Here is a 17,500-nt window from a genome sequence, read left to right on the forward strand (position 1 = left end):
ACGCATGGATGTAGAAATGGAGAATGGATGGATTGGTGGAGGGATGGCTGGATAGAGGACAATGGATGGAAGGTGATGGATGGATGGATGAAGAATGTATGTATGTAGAAATAGAGAATGGATTGATAGAAAGTTGACTGAATAAATGATGATGGATGGGGAGGGAGGGATGATGGTAAATAGAAGATGATGGAGGGATGAAGGATGGAGGGACAGCTGGATGTAGAAATGGAGGATGGAGCGATTGATGGAGGGATGGCTGGATGAAAAGACGATGAATGGAAGATGATGGATGGATGAAGGATGGATGTATATAGAAATGGAGAATGGATTGATAGAAAGTTGGCTGAATGGTTTGATGAGGGATGGATGAGGGAGGGAGGGATGATGATGGATGGATGGATGAAGTATGGATAGCTGGATGTAGAAATGGAGAATGGATGGCTTGGTGGAGGGTTGGCTGGATGGAGGACAATGGATGGAAGATGATGGGTGGATGGATGGATGGATGGATGGATGGATGGATAGATAAAGAATTGTATGTATGTAGAAATAGAGAATGGATTGATAGAAAGTTGGCTGAATGATGATGGATGGATGGATGAGGAGGGAGGGAGGGATAATAGTAAATAGAAGATGATGGAGGGATGAAGGATGGAGGGATAGCGGGATGTTGAAATGGAGGATGGAGGGATTGATGGAGGGATGGCTGGATGATGAATGGATAGATGCTGAGTCCCGCAGTTAAGCACAAAATGACCACTTAAATGATTCACTTAATGACCTAAAGGAAAGTGAGCCCTTTGGTTTTTCACATTGTTTTTCCCCTTAGTGACCCCTGGGCATAGTGATGGAAGTGCCACTCCCAAGTTATGGTCGCTAAGTGAGGACTGCCTGTAAAAGGCATCCTATGTTGTCCCCAGCGCAGGCTAATTTTGATATCGCCACCTGAGAGTTAATAGTAATTAATCTAATTGTAATAAGGGGCTATTAGCTCTGGCGAGCCAGGCGTTGAAGCAGGGAGAGAATGACGGCATCTGCTACTTGAGACTCGAGCCGCCGTATCCTCGGCCTGGAATCGGAAGGGACTCGCGGCAGACGGGGAAGAGGCAAAGCGTTTTCCTCCCCAACGGTGCCAAAATAGCTCAGTGCCCCATCATTACGCTGCTGGCTGGCTTTCCACACAACGCCTGCCAGACAGGAGAACGCCCAGGCACGTCTCTAAACAGAGCCTAAATAAAGAACGAGAGAGAGAGAGACAGAGAGAGAGAGAGAGGGAGGGAGGGAAAGAGAGAGAGAGAAAGAGAAAGGGTGGAGGAGAGGGGGAGGGAGGGGCCATCAGTCCCTTCCCATAGGAATTCTTATGCACTCTAGAAAGGTGGAAGGAAGGAAGAAGGGAGGGCAGGAGGAAGAAAACATGAAATAAGGAGGGAAGAGGGAAGGATATAGAAATGGGTAGTTAGGTAGGTAGGTAAGAAGGAGGGGAGGGAGGGAGGGAGGGAGGAAGGAAGAGATGAATGATGGAATGCATGAAAGAGGGAGGGAGGAAGGGAGGGAGGGAGGATGTGAGGGAGGGAGGAAGGAAGGACAGGGAGAGAGGGAGTATGAGGAAGGAAGGAATTGAGAGAGAGATGAATGATGGAATGCATGAAAGAGGGAGGGAGGTAGGAAGGAAGGAAAGGAGAGAGGATGTGAGGGAGGGAGGAAGGAAGGAATGAATTAAGAGAGAGATGAATGATGGAATGCATGAAAGAGGGAGGAAGGAAGGAAAGGAGGGTGTGAGAGAGGGAGGAAGGAAAGACAGGGAGAGGGGAATATGAAGGTGGAAGGAAGGACAGAATTGGGAGAGACGAATGATGGAATGCATGAAAGAGGGAGGGAGGAATTGAGAGAGGGATGAAGGAAGGAAAACATGAAAGAGGGAGGTCCCACACTTGCAGAGCAAAAGATAAATAAACCAGAGAGAGCCAGAAATGGGACATCGATCATCAATCTTTCATCTGGGGTTGCTGTGATATTCCAAACAGAGAAACGAAGAAGCCCAGGAAATAAGCATCTCCTTCTATGTTAACGAAGACAGCTGTCCATCAATCAACCAGCCCAGGTGAGACCGACTCTTCCACTGCCTGATGACAAGACGGGCACCTGTCAGCCTCACCAGGTAGAATAGACAAGAACCGCCAGGCAAACTAATTCTGCTTTCTTCGTTAAAGCTGCGCTACCAGAATTTCCATCAGCCCATTGACCCAGGACGATCCAGACCTCAGAACTGGCCAGGTTCGTCCTCCATTGTTGTTAGTTGCGAAGTCGTGTCAGACCCATCGCAACCCCATGGACCATGTTCCTCCAGGCCTTCTGTCCTCTACCATCCCCCGGTGTTCATAGAAGCTCATGCCAACTGCTTTGGTGACTCCATCCAGCCATCTCCTTCTCTGCCGTCCCCTTCTTCTTCTTTTGCCCTCCATCCTTCCCAGCATGAGGCTCTTCTCCAAGGAGTCCTTCTTCCTTCTCATCAGGTGGCCAAAGTCTTTGAGTTTCCTCTTCAGGATCTGGCCTTCTAAAGAGCAGCCAGGCTGGATCTCCTCTAGGACTGACCGGTTGGATGGCCTTGTAGTCCAAGGGACTCAATGCAGGAGTCTTCTTCTCCAGCACCAGAGTTCAAAGGCCTCCGTTCTTTGGCGCCCAGCCGTCCTTGTGGTCCAACCTTCACAGCCATCCATTGCAACTGGGGAAACCGTACCCTTGACTGTATGCACTTGTGTTGGAGTTTTGGCAGTATTAACAATACAAACGGCCGAAGAGAGGCCCTCAATTACCCTCCACGCTACACCACAAACCAGAATTCTAAGCTGTATCAGAATTCAGACCTTCATATCAGAGAGACCGAAGATGAATTGGCTCTTCTGGAAAACAGGCAACGGGCGAACGGGGCGGCCCAACACGAAGGCCACCCTCAGCAGACAGGGCTGTGGTGAAACACAACTAACACAAGCCTTGGACGGGCCAGGAGAAGGAGATGGCGGCTTCTCGGAAGGAAGCCGTTCCAGGAAAGAAATGAATATGCTTAATTAAACCCTCTCCTTGTCTAATTGCTCCAAGGCTCGGCATCAGATGGATCAGCAACACCCAGCTGTCCCCCTGACAGATTTTGCTGCCGATCTCGCTGGGTGTGTAAAAACAGACTCAAACAAAGGCAGGAGGGGCCACTTGGGATGCTCAAGTTACACGCCTCGAGATCACAGGGGTCTTCCTCCCCCCCCCAACCCCCCAAAATTCACAGTATAATGCTGCCAAGGAAGCTGTGCACCATCTGTCCTTGTCTTCCTCCTTATTGGGGGGGGGGGAGAGAGGAAGGAAGGAAGGAAGGAAGGAAGGAAGGAAGGAAGGAAGGAAGGAAGGAAGGAAGGAAGGAAGGAAGGAGAGATAGGAGGAGGAAGGGAGTTGTGGAGAATGAGGGACGGAGGATGGAAGGAAAGAAGGAGAGAGGGAGGGAAGGAGGGAGGAGAGATGGAAAGTAAGACGGAGGGTGGAAGGAATGAGAGTGGGAGGGAGGGAGGGAGGGAGGGAGGGGAGGAAGTAGGAAGGAGAGATAGAGAGGGCGAGAGAAAGGAAGGGAGAAAGAGGGAGGAGGGAGGAAAGAAGGGAGGAACAAGAGATAGAGGGAGGGTGAAAGGAAGGAGAGTGGGAGGGAAGGAAGGAAGGAAGGAAGGAAGGAAGGAAGGAAGGAAGGAGAGATAGAGGGAGGGAGGGAGGGACTGAGGGAGAGGTGGAGAATGGGGGAGGGAGGATGGAAGGAAAGAAGGAGAGAGGGAGGGAAGGAGGGAGGAGAGATGGAGAGTAAGAGGGAGGTTGGAAGGAAGGAGAGTGGGAGGGAGATGGGGAGTAAGAGGGAGGTTGGAAGGAAGGAGAGTGGGAGGGAGGGGAGGGAGTAGGAAGGAGAGATAGAGAGGGAGGGAGAAAGGAAGGGAGAGATAGAGGGAGGAGAGGTAGAGGGAGGAGGGAGGAAAGAAGGGAGGAACGAGAGATAAAGGGAGGGTGGAAGGAAGGAGAGTGGGAGGGGAGGGAGGAGAGGAAGTAGGAAGGAGAGATGGAGAGGGATGGAGAAAGGAAGGGAGAGATAGAGGTAGGAGAGATACAGGGAGGAGGGAGGAAAGAAGGGAGGAACAAGAGATAGAGGGAGGGAGAAAGGAGAGATAGAGGGAGGGAGGGAGGGAAGGAGGAAGGAAGGAGAGATAGAGGAAGGAAGGAAGGAAGGAGAGATAGAGGGAAGGAGGGAAGAAGAAAGGAGAGATAGATAGAGGGAGGAAGGGAGGAAGGAAAGAAGGAAAAGCTCTGAAGGTAAAATTCCTTTCCCAATTTATCAGCCTTTTCTCCGAATTCGGCAGAGCCAAGAGGCCGACCTTCCCCATAAAGATGCTACTGGCTTCCATGAACCAGGGAGATCTTCTGACCGACAGGAGAGCCAGCACTGCAATCAAATCGGGGCGGCATTCCAAAGTAATTAATTTGACCTGGATTACAAGCAACATTAGGAAGGGAGCCTGCTCTAAAAGCCATTCACCACTTTTGCCCAGAAAATACGAGCGGGACGATTATCTTTCAAACCCACAGCTCCATCGTTATAAATGAGCCGGCCGATAGGCGCCAAAAACATGGCTTATTCTGAATTGGTGGGTTTAATTTGAGATCTCCTCAAGCTTCCTCTACCCCCGGGGACGCACGGAGAATCAAAGAACAATAGCCATTTGTGTTCAAGTTACCATGCGGTAAGAAGCATCCTAGGGACGCGGTGGCTCAGGGGCTAAGACGCTGAGCTTGTCGATCACAAAGGCTGGCAGTTCGCGGTTCGAATCCCTAGCGCCGCGTAACGGAGTGAGCTCCCGTTCCTCGTCCCAGCTTCTGCCAACCTAGCAGTTCGAAAGCTTGTAAAAATGCAAGTAGAAAAATAGGAACCACCTTTGGTGGAAGGAAACAGTGTTCCATGCTCCTTCGGCGTTGAGTCATGCTGGCCACATGACCACGGAGACGTCTTCGGACAGCGCTGGCTCTTCTGCTTTGAAACGGAGATAAACATTGCCCCCTAGAGCCGGGAACGAGTAGCGCCTATGTGTGAGAGGGGAACCTTCTGAAGATAAAGCCAAAACAGAGCCCCTCTCGGAGTTAATAAAAACCAAGCCACGGCAATGGGATGACCATGCAAACCTGACCATCGACGACCCAGGCTGGTTTTCGGGGGCATCCAGAAACCTACGTGGAAATGCTCCCTTCCCGGAGAGAAAAAGAAGAAGAGGAGGGAGGAAGAGAAAGAAAGAGAAGGAGAGAAGGTAGGAAGGAGAAGAAAAAGGGTAGGAGTGGGGGAGAAGTAAGGGAAGGAAGAAGGGGAAGGAGAGGAGGAAGGAAGGAAGTAGAGAAGGAAGGGAGGGAGAAAGGAAAGAGAAAATAAGGTGAGATGTGGAGGAGAGGTAGGGGGAAGAAGAAAGAGGTAAGGAGAGGTGGGTGGGAGGGAGAGAAAGAGAAGGAGAGGAGGGAGGAAGAGAGAAAAAGAGAAGGAGAGAGGGTAGGAAGGAGAAGAAGGAGGGTAGGAGTAGGGGAGAGGTAAGGGAAGGAAGAAGGGGAAGGAGAGGAGGAAGGAAGGAAGTAGAGAAGGGAGGGAGAAAAGAAAAGAAAGAGAAAACAAGGTGGTGTCATAGCAGGTGCGAAGGATGGTAAACAAAGCATTCCAAACTGTACCTTATAACCTTTCAAATGGATAATAATAATAAAAGAATGGCAAAGAAAAAGAATAATTATGTGAATGTATATCTATAATCTGTATGTAAGAGAATAAATGACAGTAAAAATATAAAGCACAATATAGGTAAATAATATCTGGTCATAAGTAGCTAAGTATAAATAAATAAAGAAATGTACATAAAAATGGATAACGAACAAGGAGATTACGAACGCAAGATAGAAATGTATAGAAGGGAAAACACTAACTGCAAAGAAACCGATTCGGAACTGCGGTATGATATACGATGGAACTTATTGTTCCTATGTTGCTTTTAAGTTACGTGTTTGTTTTTCTGTTGATGTGCTTATGTGTTTAAAATAAAAATTTATTAAAAATGAAAAAAAAAAGAGGGAATGCTCTCTTCCCCCGCCCCCCGGGTGAAGTTCTCCTGAAAGACACACACACACACACACCCCAAAGGAGCAGCGGAGAACATGCTACGAAGCTCCTAACACGTCTCTGGAAGAAGTAGAGCACATCCTTGCAAGTTCATCTAGCTATAATCACTTATGATTGCACACAGTGGACACCAGGTAATAAAAGGAATATGTGCGCGCTTCCCACCCGGAGAGCCGAAAGGGGGTAGCAGCAATAACCAGGAATTAATTAAGACGGTGCTGTTTACTTGCTGGTATAAACGGGGCTTCGTTGCCATCACAATGGAGCTCCGGTAGCGGGGTTGCTGAAAACTACATCTTCCCCCTCCGGAGTCGTCAGCCGCGGAATATCACTAAATCTACGGAATATCACGGCCCACTCTGCCGTTTCTTGCTCCGAGATGTAATGTCCTTTTAGGACACGATGTCCTCCAGATGAAGTCCAAACGACGGATGAAACGCAAAACCACAGACCAGTCATGGCAAACCTTTTTGTCTTTGCGTGCCGAAAGTGTGCGCCCGTGTGCAACAGCACCCGTGCGTGTGCCCACACCTGTTAGGAATATAATCTAACGGTTGGGTTGGCAATATATAACTCATATAGCAATGCTGTACCTGTTTCTTTAAATCATACTGTAAAATGTGATTGGTTGCTGTTTCCTCAATCGGCCATAAGAGGGAGCCGGAAGGACTGTTAGCTCTCTGTTTCGTTAGATGTTGGGCTGATCTGATCTGAGTGTTTTTGGAAGCTGGCTGTTAGAAAGTGCCGTGTGCTATTGTAAGTTTTGCAACTGCTAGCAAACTTTGAGTTCTGAACTGATTATATGATTACTGGACTATGTTATTTGGATTATCCCTTAGCTGAAAGACATTGATGGCTGATTGTCTTATCCGTGTATGACTTGGACTGTTTGATGGACTCTGATACCTCTATTTTCCACTAAAGTAAAAGTCTATTTAAACTGCAGTGTCTCTGTATGCTGGTTTGTGTGTTTCCAACACAACTCTCACAACGCTTCACTGAACGCACCCGCTCTCCCAACGGGGAGTTTACCTAACAACACCCATAATGCAATGTGCGAGCGACACCTCCCCGCCACACCCCCACACATGCACGATTCCCCTGCGCCCCCACCATGCGTGCATGTGTGATCCTCTGCCCCCCATTTTGGGCCTAGCCGGCCTCCCTGAAGCCTCCTGGGATCAAAAATGGGCCACAGGGGAGGTGCCACACCCCTCCTACACCCCATTTGACGCTAGCAGAACTCCCTGAAGCCCCCTGAAACCAAAAACGGGGTGTGGGGGGCGCGTCACATTCCCCCGCGCTAACCCCCTGCCCCCCTTGCATGTGGGCAAACCCTCCCCTTACGCATGTGCATGGCAGAAACCCAAAAATCAGCTGGCCAGTGGGAAGCACGTGTTGGGCAACAGCTTGCGTGCCCACAGAGAGGGCTCTATGTGCAGCCTGTGGCACACGTGCCATAAGTTCGCCATCACGGCCATAGACCAGTGGTTCCCAAACTTGGCAACTTTAAGACTTGTGGACTTCAACTCCCAGAATTCTCCAGCCAGCAGAGCTCTGCTGGCTGGAGAATTCTGGGAGTTGAAGTCCACAAGTCTTAAAGTTGCCAAGTTTGGGAACCACTGTCATAGACAGTACAGCCGTCAAAGAGAAATGCACCAAAGTGAAGATGTTAAAAATGTATTTTAGAAGCACGCATTTCCCCAAAAAACATTAAATCAAACGAATTCTTCCACCGATGAAATTTAAAACGAAAAGGATGTTTGACTGATCGCGCTTGGTAAAATGAGCTCGACGTTTCGGGCGCTAGCAATAGCGCTTAGACTTATATACCGCTTCATGGTGCTTCACAGCCCCCTCTAAGAGGTTTACAAAGTCAACCTCTCACCCCCAACAATCTGGATCCTCATTTTACTGACCTTGGGAAGAAGGATGGAAGGCTGAGTCAACCTTGAGCCAGCCGGGATCCAACTGCTAGCAGTGGGAAAGAGTTTAGCCTGCAATACTCATTCTAACCACCGCGCCACCGTGGCTAAAACAGGCCTCCCTACCCTAAAAGCCACTCTAAGCTGCTAAAATTAAGTCCGGTCCCTGCCGTTTTACTAAATCTTATACCAGAAACAAACACCATCCATGGACTGTAAATCTAGAAGGAAGGAATAGCAATAGCAATAGCAGTTAGACTTATCTACCGCTTCATAGGGCTTTCAGCCCTCTCTAAGCGGTTTACAGAGTCAGCATATCGCCCCCAACAACAATCCGGGTCCTCATTTTACCCACCTCGGAAGGATGGAAGGCTGAGTCAACCCTGAGCCGGTGAGATTTGAACAGCCGAACTGCAGTCAGCTGAAGTAGCCTGCAGTGCTGCATTTAAACCACTGCACCACCTCGGCCAGGACCTTGGATCAGGCTACCTGGTTTATGGGTGAAGCCAATCAGATGCCACCATCACAAATGCCACCTGTCCTTTTCCAAGCTGTTTCCACGTAAAAGGTAGCAAACTTCTTATGAATATTTTTTTTTTAAAAAATTGACCATCAGATCTTTTGTGCGTCACATAAAATTTGCTTTTAAGATGCTTCAGACATTCTTCTAGGGGATTTGGAAATAAAGTTCAAATACAGGCATTCAGTCGCCCCTTAAAGAGAATAAAACATGACAAACGGAGATCTTGGTATTTAAAGAAGTGGAATTGGAGAAGAAGTGTCTGGGAAGAGCGTGGAAGTTGCAATTTGGAGCCGAGGTGGCGCAGTGGTTAAATGCAGCACTGCAGGCTACTTCAGCTGACTGCAGTTCTGCAGGTCGGCTGTTCAAATCTCACCGGCTCAGGGTTGACTCAGCCTTCCATCCTTCCGAGGTGGGTGAAATGAGGACCCGGATTGTTGTTGGGGGCGATATATGCTGACTCTGTAAACCGCTTAGAGAGGGCTGAAAGCCCTATGAAGCGGTAGATAAGTCTAACTGCTAATTTCCCAAAGTTCTTTCTCTCTCTTTTTTTTTTAACCTTTGGCAATTCTTGGACCTATCAAATCAAAACTTCCTCTTAATTTTAATGTCCCGCTTTCTGACATTTAAACTAACCGTGTCCGGGATGAACAGGCAACGGGGAAAAAAGCAGAAGTTTTATTTTGGATCGTAATATTATCCCTGCCAATTAGTGCAGAAAAGACGAACAATTTGTATTGCAGACCAGAAGTGAAATGCTTGGGTAGGTGGTGGGAAATCGTTACCTTCCCATTGAAGCATGAATCACATCCGGCCCAGGGAAGATCGACGTGACCCAACCCACCTTTTCCCAACTTAAGAAAAAAAAGCAGAGATAGGCTATGGCTTGGCCTTCTGACCAGGGTTTCTAGAGCTGAGTGAGGATCTGATATGAAGAACGTTGTCTTTCTGTCTCGCCTAGGACACTTACGTCTTGTTCTCAAAACTGTCGAAAGGACAATTAACCCACTTAGAGATGCAAAGCCCTTTTACCTGGTGGAGATGGCAGCGTTCTGCTCTGTCAGGATTAGCTCCCGTTGCTGGAGGCCAATGATGTGCCTGGAGAAATCATCCGGACTCCTGAATAATTGGAAGAGAGGACAAAGGGTTAAAAAAAAACCCAGCACCTTCTTCTTTTATCAGAAAGGCCGGCACAAGGAGGGGGATGCAGAAATGACAGTTATAAGATGAACAATTTGGGTTATGGATGCATGGATGGATGGATGGATGCATGGGAGGAAGGGTTAGGATTAGGGTTGGGGGAAGGAAGGAAGGAAGGAAGGAAGGAAGGAAGGAAGGAAGGAAGGAAGGAAGGAAGGAAGGAAGGCAGGAAGGAAGGAAGGAAGGAAGGAACGAACAAATGAACGTAAAGGAGGGAGAGAAGAAGGGAATGAGGGACGAAGGAAGGAAGGAAGGTAAAGGAGGGAGGGAAGAAGGGAGGGAGGGACAAAGGAAGGGAAAAGGAGGGAGGGTGGAAAGGAAAGGTAAAGGAGGGAGGGAAGAAGGAAGGAAAAGGAGGGAGAGTTGAAAGAGGGAAGGTAAAGGAGGGAGGGAAGAAGGGAGTGAGGGACAAAGGAAGGAAGGAAAAGGAGGGAGAGAGGAAAGAAGGTAAAAGAGGGAAGGAAGAAGGGAGGGAAGGATGAAGGAAGGGAAAAGGAGGGTGGGTGGAAAGGGAAGGTAAAGGAGGGAGGGAAGAAGGAAGGAAAAGGAGGGAGAGTTGAAAGAGGGAAGGTAAAAGAGGGAGGGAAGAAGAGAGTGAGGGATGAAGGAAGGAAGGAAAAGGAGGGAGAGTTGAAAGAGGGAAGGTAAAAGAGGGAGGGAAGAAGGGAGGGAAGGATGAAGGAAGGAAAAAGGAGGGGAGGGTGGAAAGGGAAGGTAAAGGAGGGAGGGAAGAAGGAAGGAAGGAAAAGGAGGGAGGGTGGAAAGGGAAGGTAAAGGAGGGAGGGAAGAAGGGAGGGATGGATGAAGGAAGGAAGGAAAAGGAGTGAGGGTGGAAAGGGAAGGTAAAGAAGAGAGGGAAGAAGGGAGGGAGGGACAAAGGAAGGAAGGAAAAGGAGGGAGAGCGGAAAGAAGGAAGGTAAAAGAGGGAGGGAAGAAGGGAGGGAAGGATGAAGGAAGGGAAAAGGTTGGAAAGGGAAGGTAAAGGAGGGAGGGAAGAAGGAAGGAAGGAAAAGGAGGGAGAGTTGAAAGAGGGAAGGTAAAAGAGGGAGGGAAAAGGGAGTGAGGGATGAAGGAAGGAAGAAAAAGGAGGGAGAGCGGAAAGAGGGAAGGTAAAAGAAGGAGGGAAGAAGGGAGGGAAGGATGAAGGAAGGGAAAAGGAGGGAGGTTGGAAAGGGAAGGTAAAGGAGGGAGGGAAGAATGAAGGAAGGAAAAGGAGGGAGAGTTGAAAGAGGGAAGGTAAAAGAGGGAGGGAAGAAGGGAATGAGGGATGAAGGAAGGAAAAGGAGGGAGAGTTGAAAGAGCAAAGGTAAAGGAGGGAGGGAAGAATGGAGGGAAGGACAAAAGGAAGGGAAAAGGAGGGAGGGTGGGAAAGGGAAGGTAAAGGAGGGAGGGAATAAGGAAGGAAGGAAGGAAAAGGAGGGAGGGTGGAAAGGGAAAGTAAAGGAGGGAGGGAAGAAGGGAGGGAGGGATGAAGGAAGGAAGGAAAGGAGGGAGAGTTGAAAGAGCGAAGGTAAAGGAGGGAGGGAAGAAGGGAGGGAGGGACAAAGGAAGGGAAAAGGAGGGAGGGTGGAAAGGAAGGTAAAGGAGGGAGGGAAGAAGGAAGGAAGGAAAAGGAGGGAGGGTGGATAGAGGGAAGATAAAGGGGGAGGGAAGAAGGGAGGGACGAAGGAAGGAAAAGGAGGGAGGGTAGAAAGAGGAAAGTTAAAGGAAGGAGAGATTGAGGGATAAGGAAGGAAGGAGAGATGGAGAGTACGAGGGAGGAAAAAGTGAGAGATATGGAAGGAAAGCATGAAAGAGGGAGGGAAGGAGGAATGAGAAAGTAGGTAGGTGGGTGAATAGGAAGGAATTGAGTGAGAGATGAAGGAAGGAAAGTATGAAGAGGGAGGGAGGGAGGAGGGAAGGAGATAGAAATGAGAAGGTAGGTGGGAGAGAGGGAAGGAAGGAAGGAGGATTTCCCAACAGAGAGGAACAACCACTTCAAAACTCTTGTTTATTGTTCGTTTTTCCAAAGACTCTCTCCGCCAATTGCTTGGCAAATCCATAGCTCATTAAGGAAGACTGTTGACTCTGCTTGCAAACACTGGGGGGGGGGGGAAGGGGGGAGAAGAGCTTCTAATTGTTTTTACAACTAATTGCTTCCCATCAGATAGGAAGAGACCGGAATTGCCTTATCAAATGCCAGCCAGCGCATGGAACAAACATGCTTCCATGATGCTCCTTTTTGTCAAGCGGATGCGCCATCTCCCCCTCGGTGGCGCAGACAAAGCCTCCCACTTCATATCAGCCGTGTCGGCTATTGATAGCTGACATTCCCGCGAAGGAAGCCGATTATCTGATCTGATATTTGTAAATAGGCAGGTTGTAAACAAGCCGCTTGCCAGAATCCCCCGCAGGCCAAGAACCAGACAGACAATTAAAAGGGAACGGATGGGTTTTATTTTATTCCTATCGTATCATCCGGAAAAAAGTAAACAAAAGTTAACCCGGCTAAAGATTTCAGCCTGCGAGAAAAAGGCGGCTTTGGTTCCCGCAGGCTCCGGGAAATTCCGCCGGGCCCAAATTATCCTCGCCTCTCCCCACTGCAAAGGGAAGGGAGGGGGGTTGAGGCTCGCAGCCCCAAAGCGGAAATCTTTTCATACCCGGTACAGCACTGCCCTCTGTTGAACCGAAGGCTGCCCAGGATTCCCGCAGAAGCTTTCGGCCTCATTGACGGATACAGCTAGTTCTCGACTTACAACAGTTCATTTAATGACTGTCCCAAAGTAACCAGGGACTGAAAGGAAGGGACTTACGGCTGCTAGAAGACTAGAAGACCTCCGAAGTCCCTTTTAGCACTATGATTCTAGGACCGAGGAGGGGGTTGGACTAGAAGACCTCCAAAGTCCCTTCTAGCACTATAATTCTATGACTGAGGAGGGGGTTGGACTAGAAGACCTCCGAGGTCCCTTCTAGCACTATAATTCTATGACCGAGGAGGGGGTTGGACTAGAAGACCTCCAAGGTCCCTTCTAGCACTATAATTCTATGACCGAGGAGGGGGTTGGTCTAGAAGACCTCCGAGGTCCCTTCTAGCACTATGATTCTATGACCGAGCAGAGGGTTAGAATAGAAGACCTCTGAAGTCCCTTCTAGCACTATGATTCTATGACCGGGGAGGGGGTTGGACTAGAAGACCTCCAAGGTCCCTTCTAGCACTATGATTCTATGACCGGGGAGGGGGTTAGACTAGAAGACCTCTGAAGTCCCTTCTAGCACTATAATTCTATGACCGGGGAGGGGGTTAGACTAGAAGACCTCTGAAGTCCCTTCTAGCACTATGATTCTATGACCGAGCTGGGGGTTGGACTAGAAGACCTCCAAGGTCCCTTCTAGCACTATGATTCTATGACCGAGCAGGGGTTTGGATTAGAGGACCTCCGAGGTCCCTTCTAGCACTATAATTCTATGACCGAGGAGGGGGTTAGACTAGAACCGTGATGGTGATCCAATGGCATGCATGCCACAGGGGGCACATGGAGCTCTATATGGTGGAACGCCAGCCGTCAGCTCTGGTGCGCGCCAGCTGATTATTCACATTTCCGAAGGGCCAGGAGTGGCCGTTTTCGCCCTCCCCGGGCTCTGGAGGCTTTCTTGAAGCCTGGGGAGGGCGAAAAAACACCCCCAACGAGGCCAACCAGAAGTTCGGAAACAATCCGTTTCCGGCTTCCAGGGGGTCTCTGGGGGGGGCATTTTTGCCCTCCCCAGGCTTCAAGAAAGCCTCTGGAGCCTGGGGAGGGGTCGTGTGCGCCTGTGCAGTTAGGGAGGGAGATTGAGTAGGCGCACGTGCGTGCAATTTTGGCACGCCATAAGCCAAAGGCTGGCCATCCCTGGAATTGGAGGGGTTGGGAGTAGAAGACCCTTCCAACATATGACAAAGGGGTCTCTTTCTTTCCTACTCGTGTGGCTGCCTCTGAAATAAACCCCTCTGGCCCTCCTTCCCGTGGCGATAGGAGCCAATTAACATTTGACGTAGATGCTCCGATCCTTTAGCCACTTTAGCCTTTTCTCTCTCTCTTTTTCTTTTTAAACAAGATGAACCCAGATAATCAATTGTTGACCGTTAAGACATCAGAAGCATAAAATGGAAACGTATATGATTAACCGAGGAAACCTAATAGATATCACGCAGTTTTAGAGAGGCTTATTTAAAAAAAAAAAAAAAGGTTAGAGGGATTTAATTGCCTGCATCTAATTCCATTCCTTCAAGGGTCACCCGTAGTAGAATTCAAGCCCAGCTAATTAAAATTAGCCAAAGGCTCACCAGGAGGACAGGAGGACAAGCTAATATAGCATATTTCCCACGCAAGGGGGGAAAAAAGAAGTTTTCAGATAACTTGTTCTGTAAAACAGACATACTCATGCAGAGGTTTTAAAAGGACAGGCCCCAAAAATTGAGAACGTGAAGATTTGCACCCCAGCGCCGTAAATATCATATATGGCTTGTCTGATTTTCGTGCGGAGTGTGGGGAAAAAACAAGCCAAGTTTGGTTTACTAAATAAATCTTCTTCAACAAGCAGGGTGTGCGACTGAGGCTATAAATATGAAAAGGAACAGCGGTCGCGTAAGGAGACAGATTTGGTTTTATTTTCACCTGTTTGGTCTTCTGCAGGAGGGTTTAAATTTCTGGAGGTCCAACAATAGAATAGAATAGAATAGAATAGAATAGAATAGAATAGAATAGAATAGAATAGAATAGAATAGAATAACAGAGTTGGAAGGGACCTTGGAGGTCTTCTAGTCCAACCCCTGCCTAGGCAGGAAACCCTATACCATTTCAGACAAATGGCTATCCAACCTCTTCTTAAAAACTTCCAGTGTTGGAGCATTCACAACTTCTGGAGAGAAGCAGTTAATTATTCTAAACTAGATAGAATGAAGATAGATGAAGATAGAAGATAGAATGAAGAATATAGAACAGAATAACAGAGTTGGAAGGGACCTTGGAGGTCTTCTAGTCCAACCCCCTGCCTAGGCAGGAAACCCTATACCATTTCAGACAAATGGTTATCCAGTAACTTCTTAAAAACTCCCAGTGTTGGGGCATTCACAACTTCTGGAGGCCATGGTGACCAAAACTGGATGCAGTTTTCCAAGTGTGGCCTTACCAAGGCCTTATAAAGTGGTATTAACCCTTCACGTGATCTTGATTCTCTCCCTCTGTTGATGCAGCCTAGAACTGTGTTGGCTTTTTTGGCAGCTGCTGCACACGGCTGGCTCCTATTTAAATGGTTTTCCACTAGGACTCCAAGATCCCTCTCACAGTTACTACTATTGAGCGAGGTACCACCTATACTGTATCTATGCATTTTGTTTTTCATGCCTATATGTAGAACCTGACTTTTTTCACCACCGAATTTCATTTTGTTAGATAGTGCCCAATGTTCAAGTTTGTCAAGATCCTTCTGTATCTTAAGCCTGTCTTCTGGAGTGTTGGCTATTCCTGCCAGCTTGGTGTCATCTGCAAATTTGATGAATCCCCCATTTATCCCTTCATCCAAATCACTGATGAAGATGTTGGAAGTGTACTGGGCCTAAAACAGAACCTTTTAAGCTTAGTCCAAAAGTGGACTTTCTGAGGAGATTTCGCTTCTTGGACTTCCGGTTAAAATCAAAGAACGTGGCATTTAATAAAAAAAGATATTAATAAAAAAAAAGATTCATGTATAAATATAAGGGACAATAAATTCGCTGTTTCCCTGCTTGGACTGAGCCAATGAATCATAAGCACACAAAACATTTTTCTCCATCAATAATAGCACTTCTGACAAAGCTTCTTCTTCCTTATTATGGGGGGCAAGCAACATTTAGATTACAGGGGGAAAGATTAGGTCTCTATGTTCCCATTAGCCTATCATTAGTTTCAGGCAGGGAAAATACATAAATCATACTTAAGCAAAGCTCTCAACAGATCCTTTGAAGTATGGCTAATTCGAAGCGCTGTCATTTAAAAATGATGCTGAAATTTTTAAAAACCACTCCAAGTGACATGTTGACTTCATGGCAGGAAGCCCCCTGACGGCTGTTGCGCTTTTGGCCTGTAAAATCCTGGCTCAGATTTCACTCTGGAATCACGGCTGCACCCTGGGATTCATTCTCCACCTCCCAGGCGAGGGTGCTACTAAACCAGAGTATTTGCAAGCCTGTTGTGTTCTGTTCCCCCCTCCGACAGGCAGACAAACTTAAAAGGAACTCACTTTATCAGTCCTCGGCTCAAACTGGCTGCGAGCCCAAAAATAAACATAAATAAAGTCTCTGACGAGGAGATAACAGAATGCAAAACAAAACTCTTACAAAACAATTCACTTCTCCAAGTGTCTCCTTGAATCAGGGTTACAGAAAGCAAATCACTTCTCCAAGGGTCTCTCACAAACAAACATGACCGATGAATGCTGAACGAATGAATGAACGTTGACTCCTGCAACCAGGGCGTGGCACCATCCGTCCTTTTATCACCAAAAGACGGCACTAACGAGCCCCAGCTGCATTGTTAATCTTGCATCCCCAAAAGACTTCTGCTGAGTCACAACACTGTTGTAAGGTTTAATTGGGGGGGGGGGTCCCAATGCACACAAAATGTTGAGCCGCCGTGTGCTTCGTTTCGGAATGTGGTGCAGATGCACCCGGGGGTGGTGTGTTGAAGGGCCAGTCAACAGAGTTGGAAGGGACCTTGGAGGTCATCTAATCCAACCCCCTGCTCAGGCAGGAGACCTGTACTAGGGATTCGAACCGCTGAACTTTCTGATGGACGAGCTCAGTGTCTCAGCCACTGACCGCAGTTAAAAGGCATGGTTCAGTGCACGTAACATTGAAAACCAATGGGACTGTTTTGTTATACGTAGATAACTTGCCAATAAAGGAGAATATTTGTAGCTGGGGGCTGAAATGAGGACTCTGAGCTGGCTTGTTTCCTTGCAGGCGTTTCATGGCCCAACTCTGGAACATCATCAGTGCTAGAAGGGAGTGTTGTTTGACAGCAAAACAGCGCACTCTCCTAGCACTGATGATGTTCCCTAGTTGGAGCCATGAAACGTTTGCAAGGAAACAAGCGAGCTCAGAGAGTAGAAAAACTAATGCAGCAATAATGAAATGACATTTATAAAAATAAATCCAGTAGAGAATGGCTTTTCGTGGGTTTAAGGAAATAATTATTGGAGTTGACATACAGTAACTGTTTGCGTAGTAATAAAGACTCTAAAATAGTCTCTTCAGTGCAGCTCCCCACATTTCAAACTAAAGCGGTGGTGGTAGGAGTTAACGCCACACAGTAAACAATCAGAGAATTACCAACTCAGTAAAACCACAGCCTACTCAAGGACCACCAAGAACTGTCCCCCTAATGTTGGCCATAAGCTGAGGACTACCTGTAAATCCGTTCTCTGGTGCCTCTTTTCCCCCTACTCAGGGGTTTTTATAGCCTGCCCTCAGCATCCAACCTGCTGGCTCTATCCAAGCATCTCTGCTTCTTTAGAATAGGAAGTTCTTCCCCAGAGACTCGGGATTTTCTCCCTTATAACTGTACCTATCAAAGTCATAATTAAGGGGCTGTTCTTGGCATAGGAAGCTGGTATCTTGGCTTTGGGAAGTATGTTAAAAAAAGAAAGAAAAGAGGATTTCTGGATTGTTCAGCCACGCCGCCCGCAGCA

The 17,500-nt window shown here is 47.9% G+C and overlaps 1 protein-coding gene across 1 annotated transcript in view; it reads right to left on the reverse strand.

Annotated features, from left to right (window-relative positions):
* The window catches only part of MAD1L1 (mitotic arrest deficient 1 like 1), a 428,801-nt gene that overhangs the window by 379,437 nt on the left and 31,864 nt on the right, over positions 1 to 17,500 (reverse strand). Inside the window, exon 10 of the mRNA XM_087729234.1 lies at positions 9,650 to 9,736. Within this exon, the coding sequence (XP_087585360.1) occupies positions 9,650 to 9,736 (87 nt within the window). The remainder of the gene's footprint in view (positions 1 to 9,649; positions 9,737 to 17,500) is intronic.

Source organism: Thamnophis sirtalis, unplaced genomic scaffold (genome assembly GCF_051295495.1).
Source record: "Thamnophis sirtalis isolate CommonGarterSnake01/CBP01778 unplaced genomic scaffold, rThaSir2_p1.2 scaffold_14, whole genome shotgun sequence".
In the NCBI taxonomy this organism is placed as follows: Eukaryota; Metazoa; Chordata; class Lepidosauria; order Squamata; family Natricidae; genus Thamnophis; species Thamnophis sirtalis.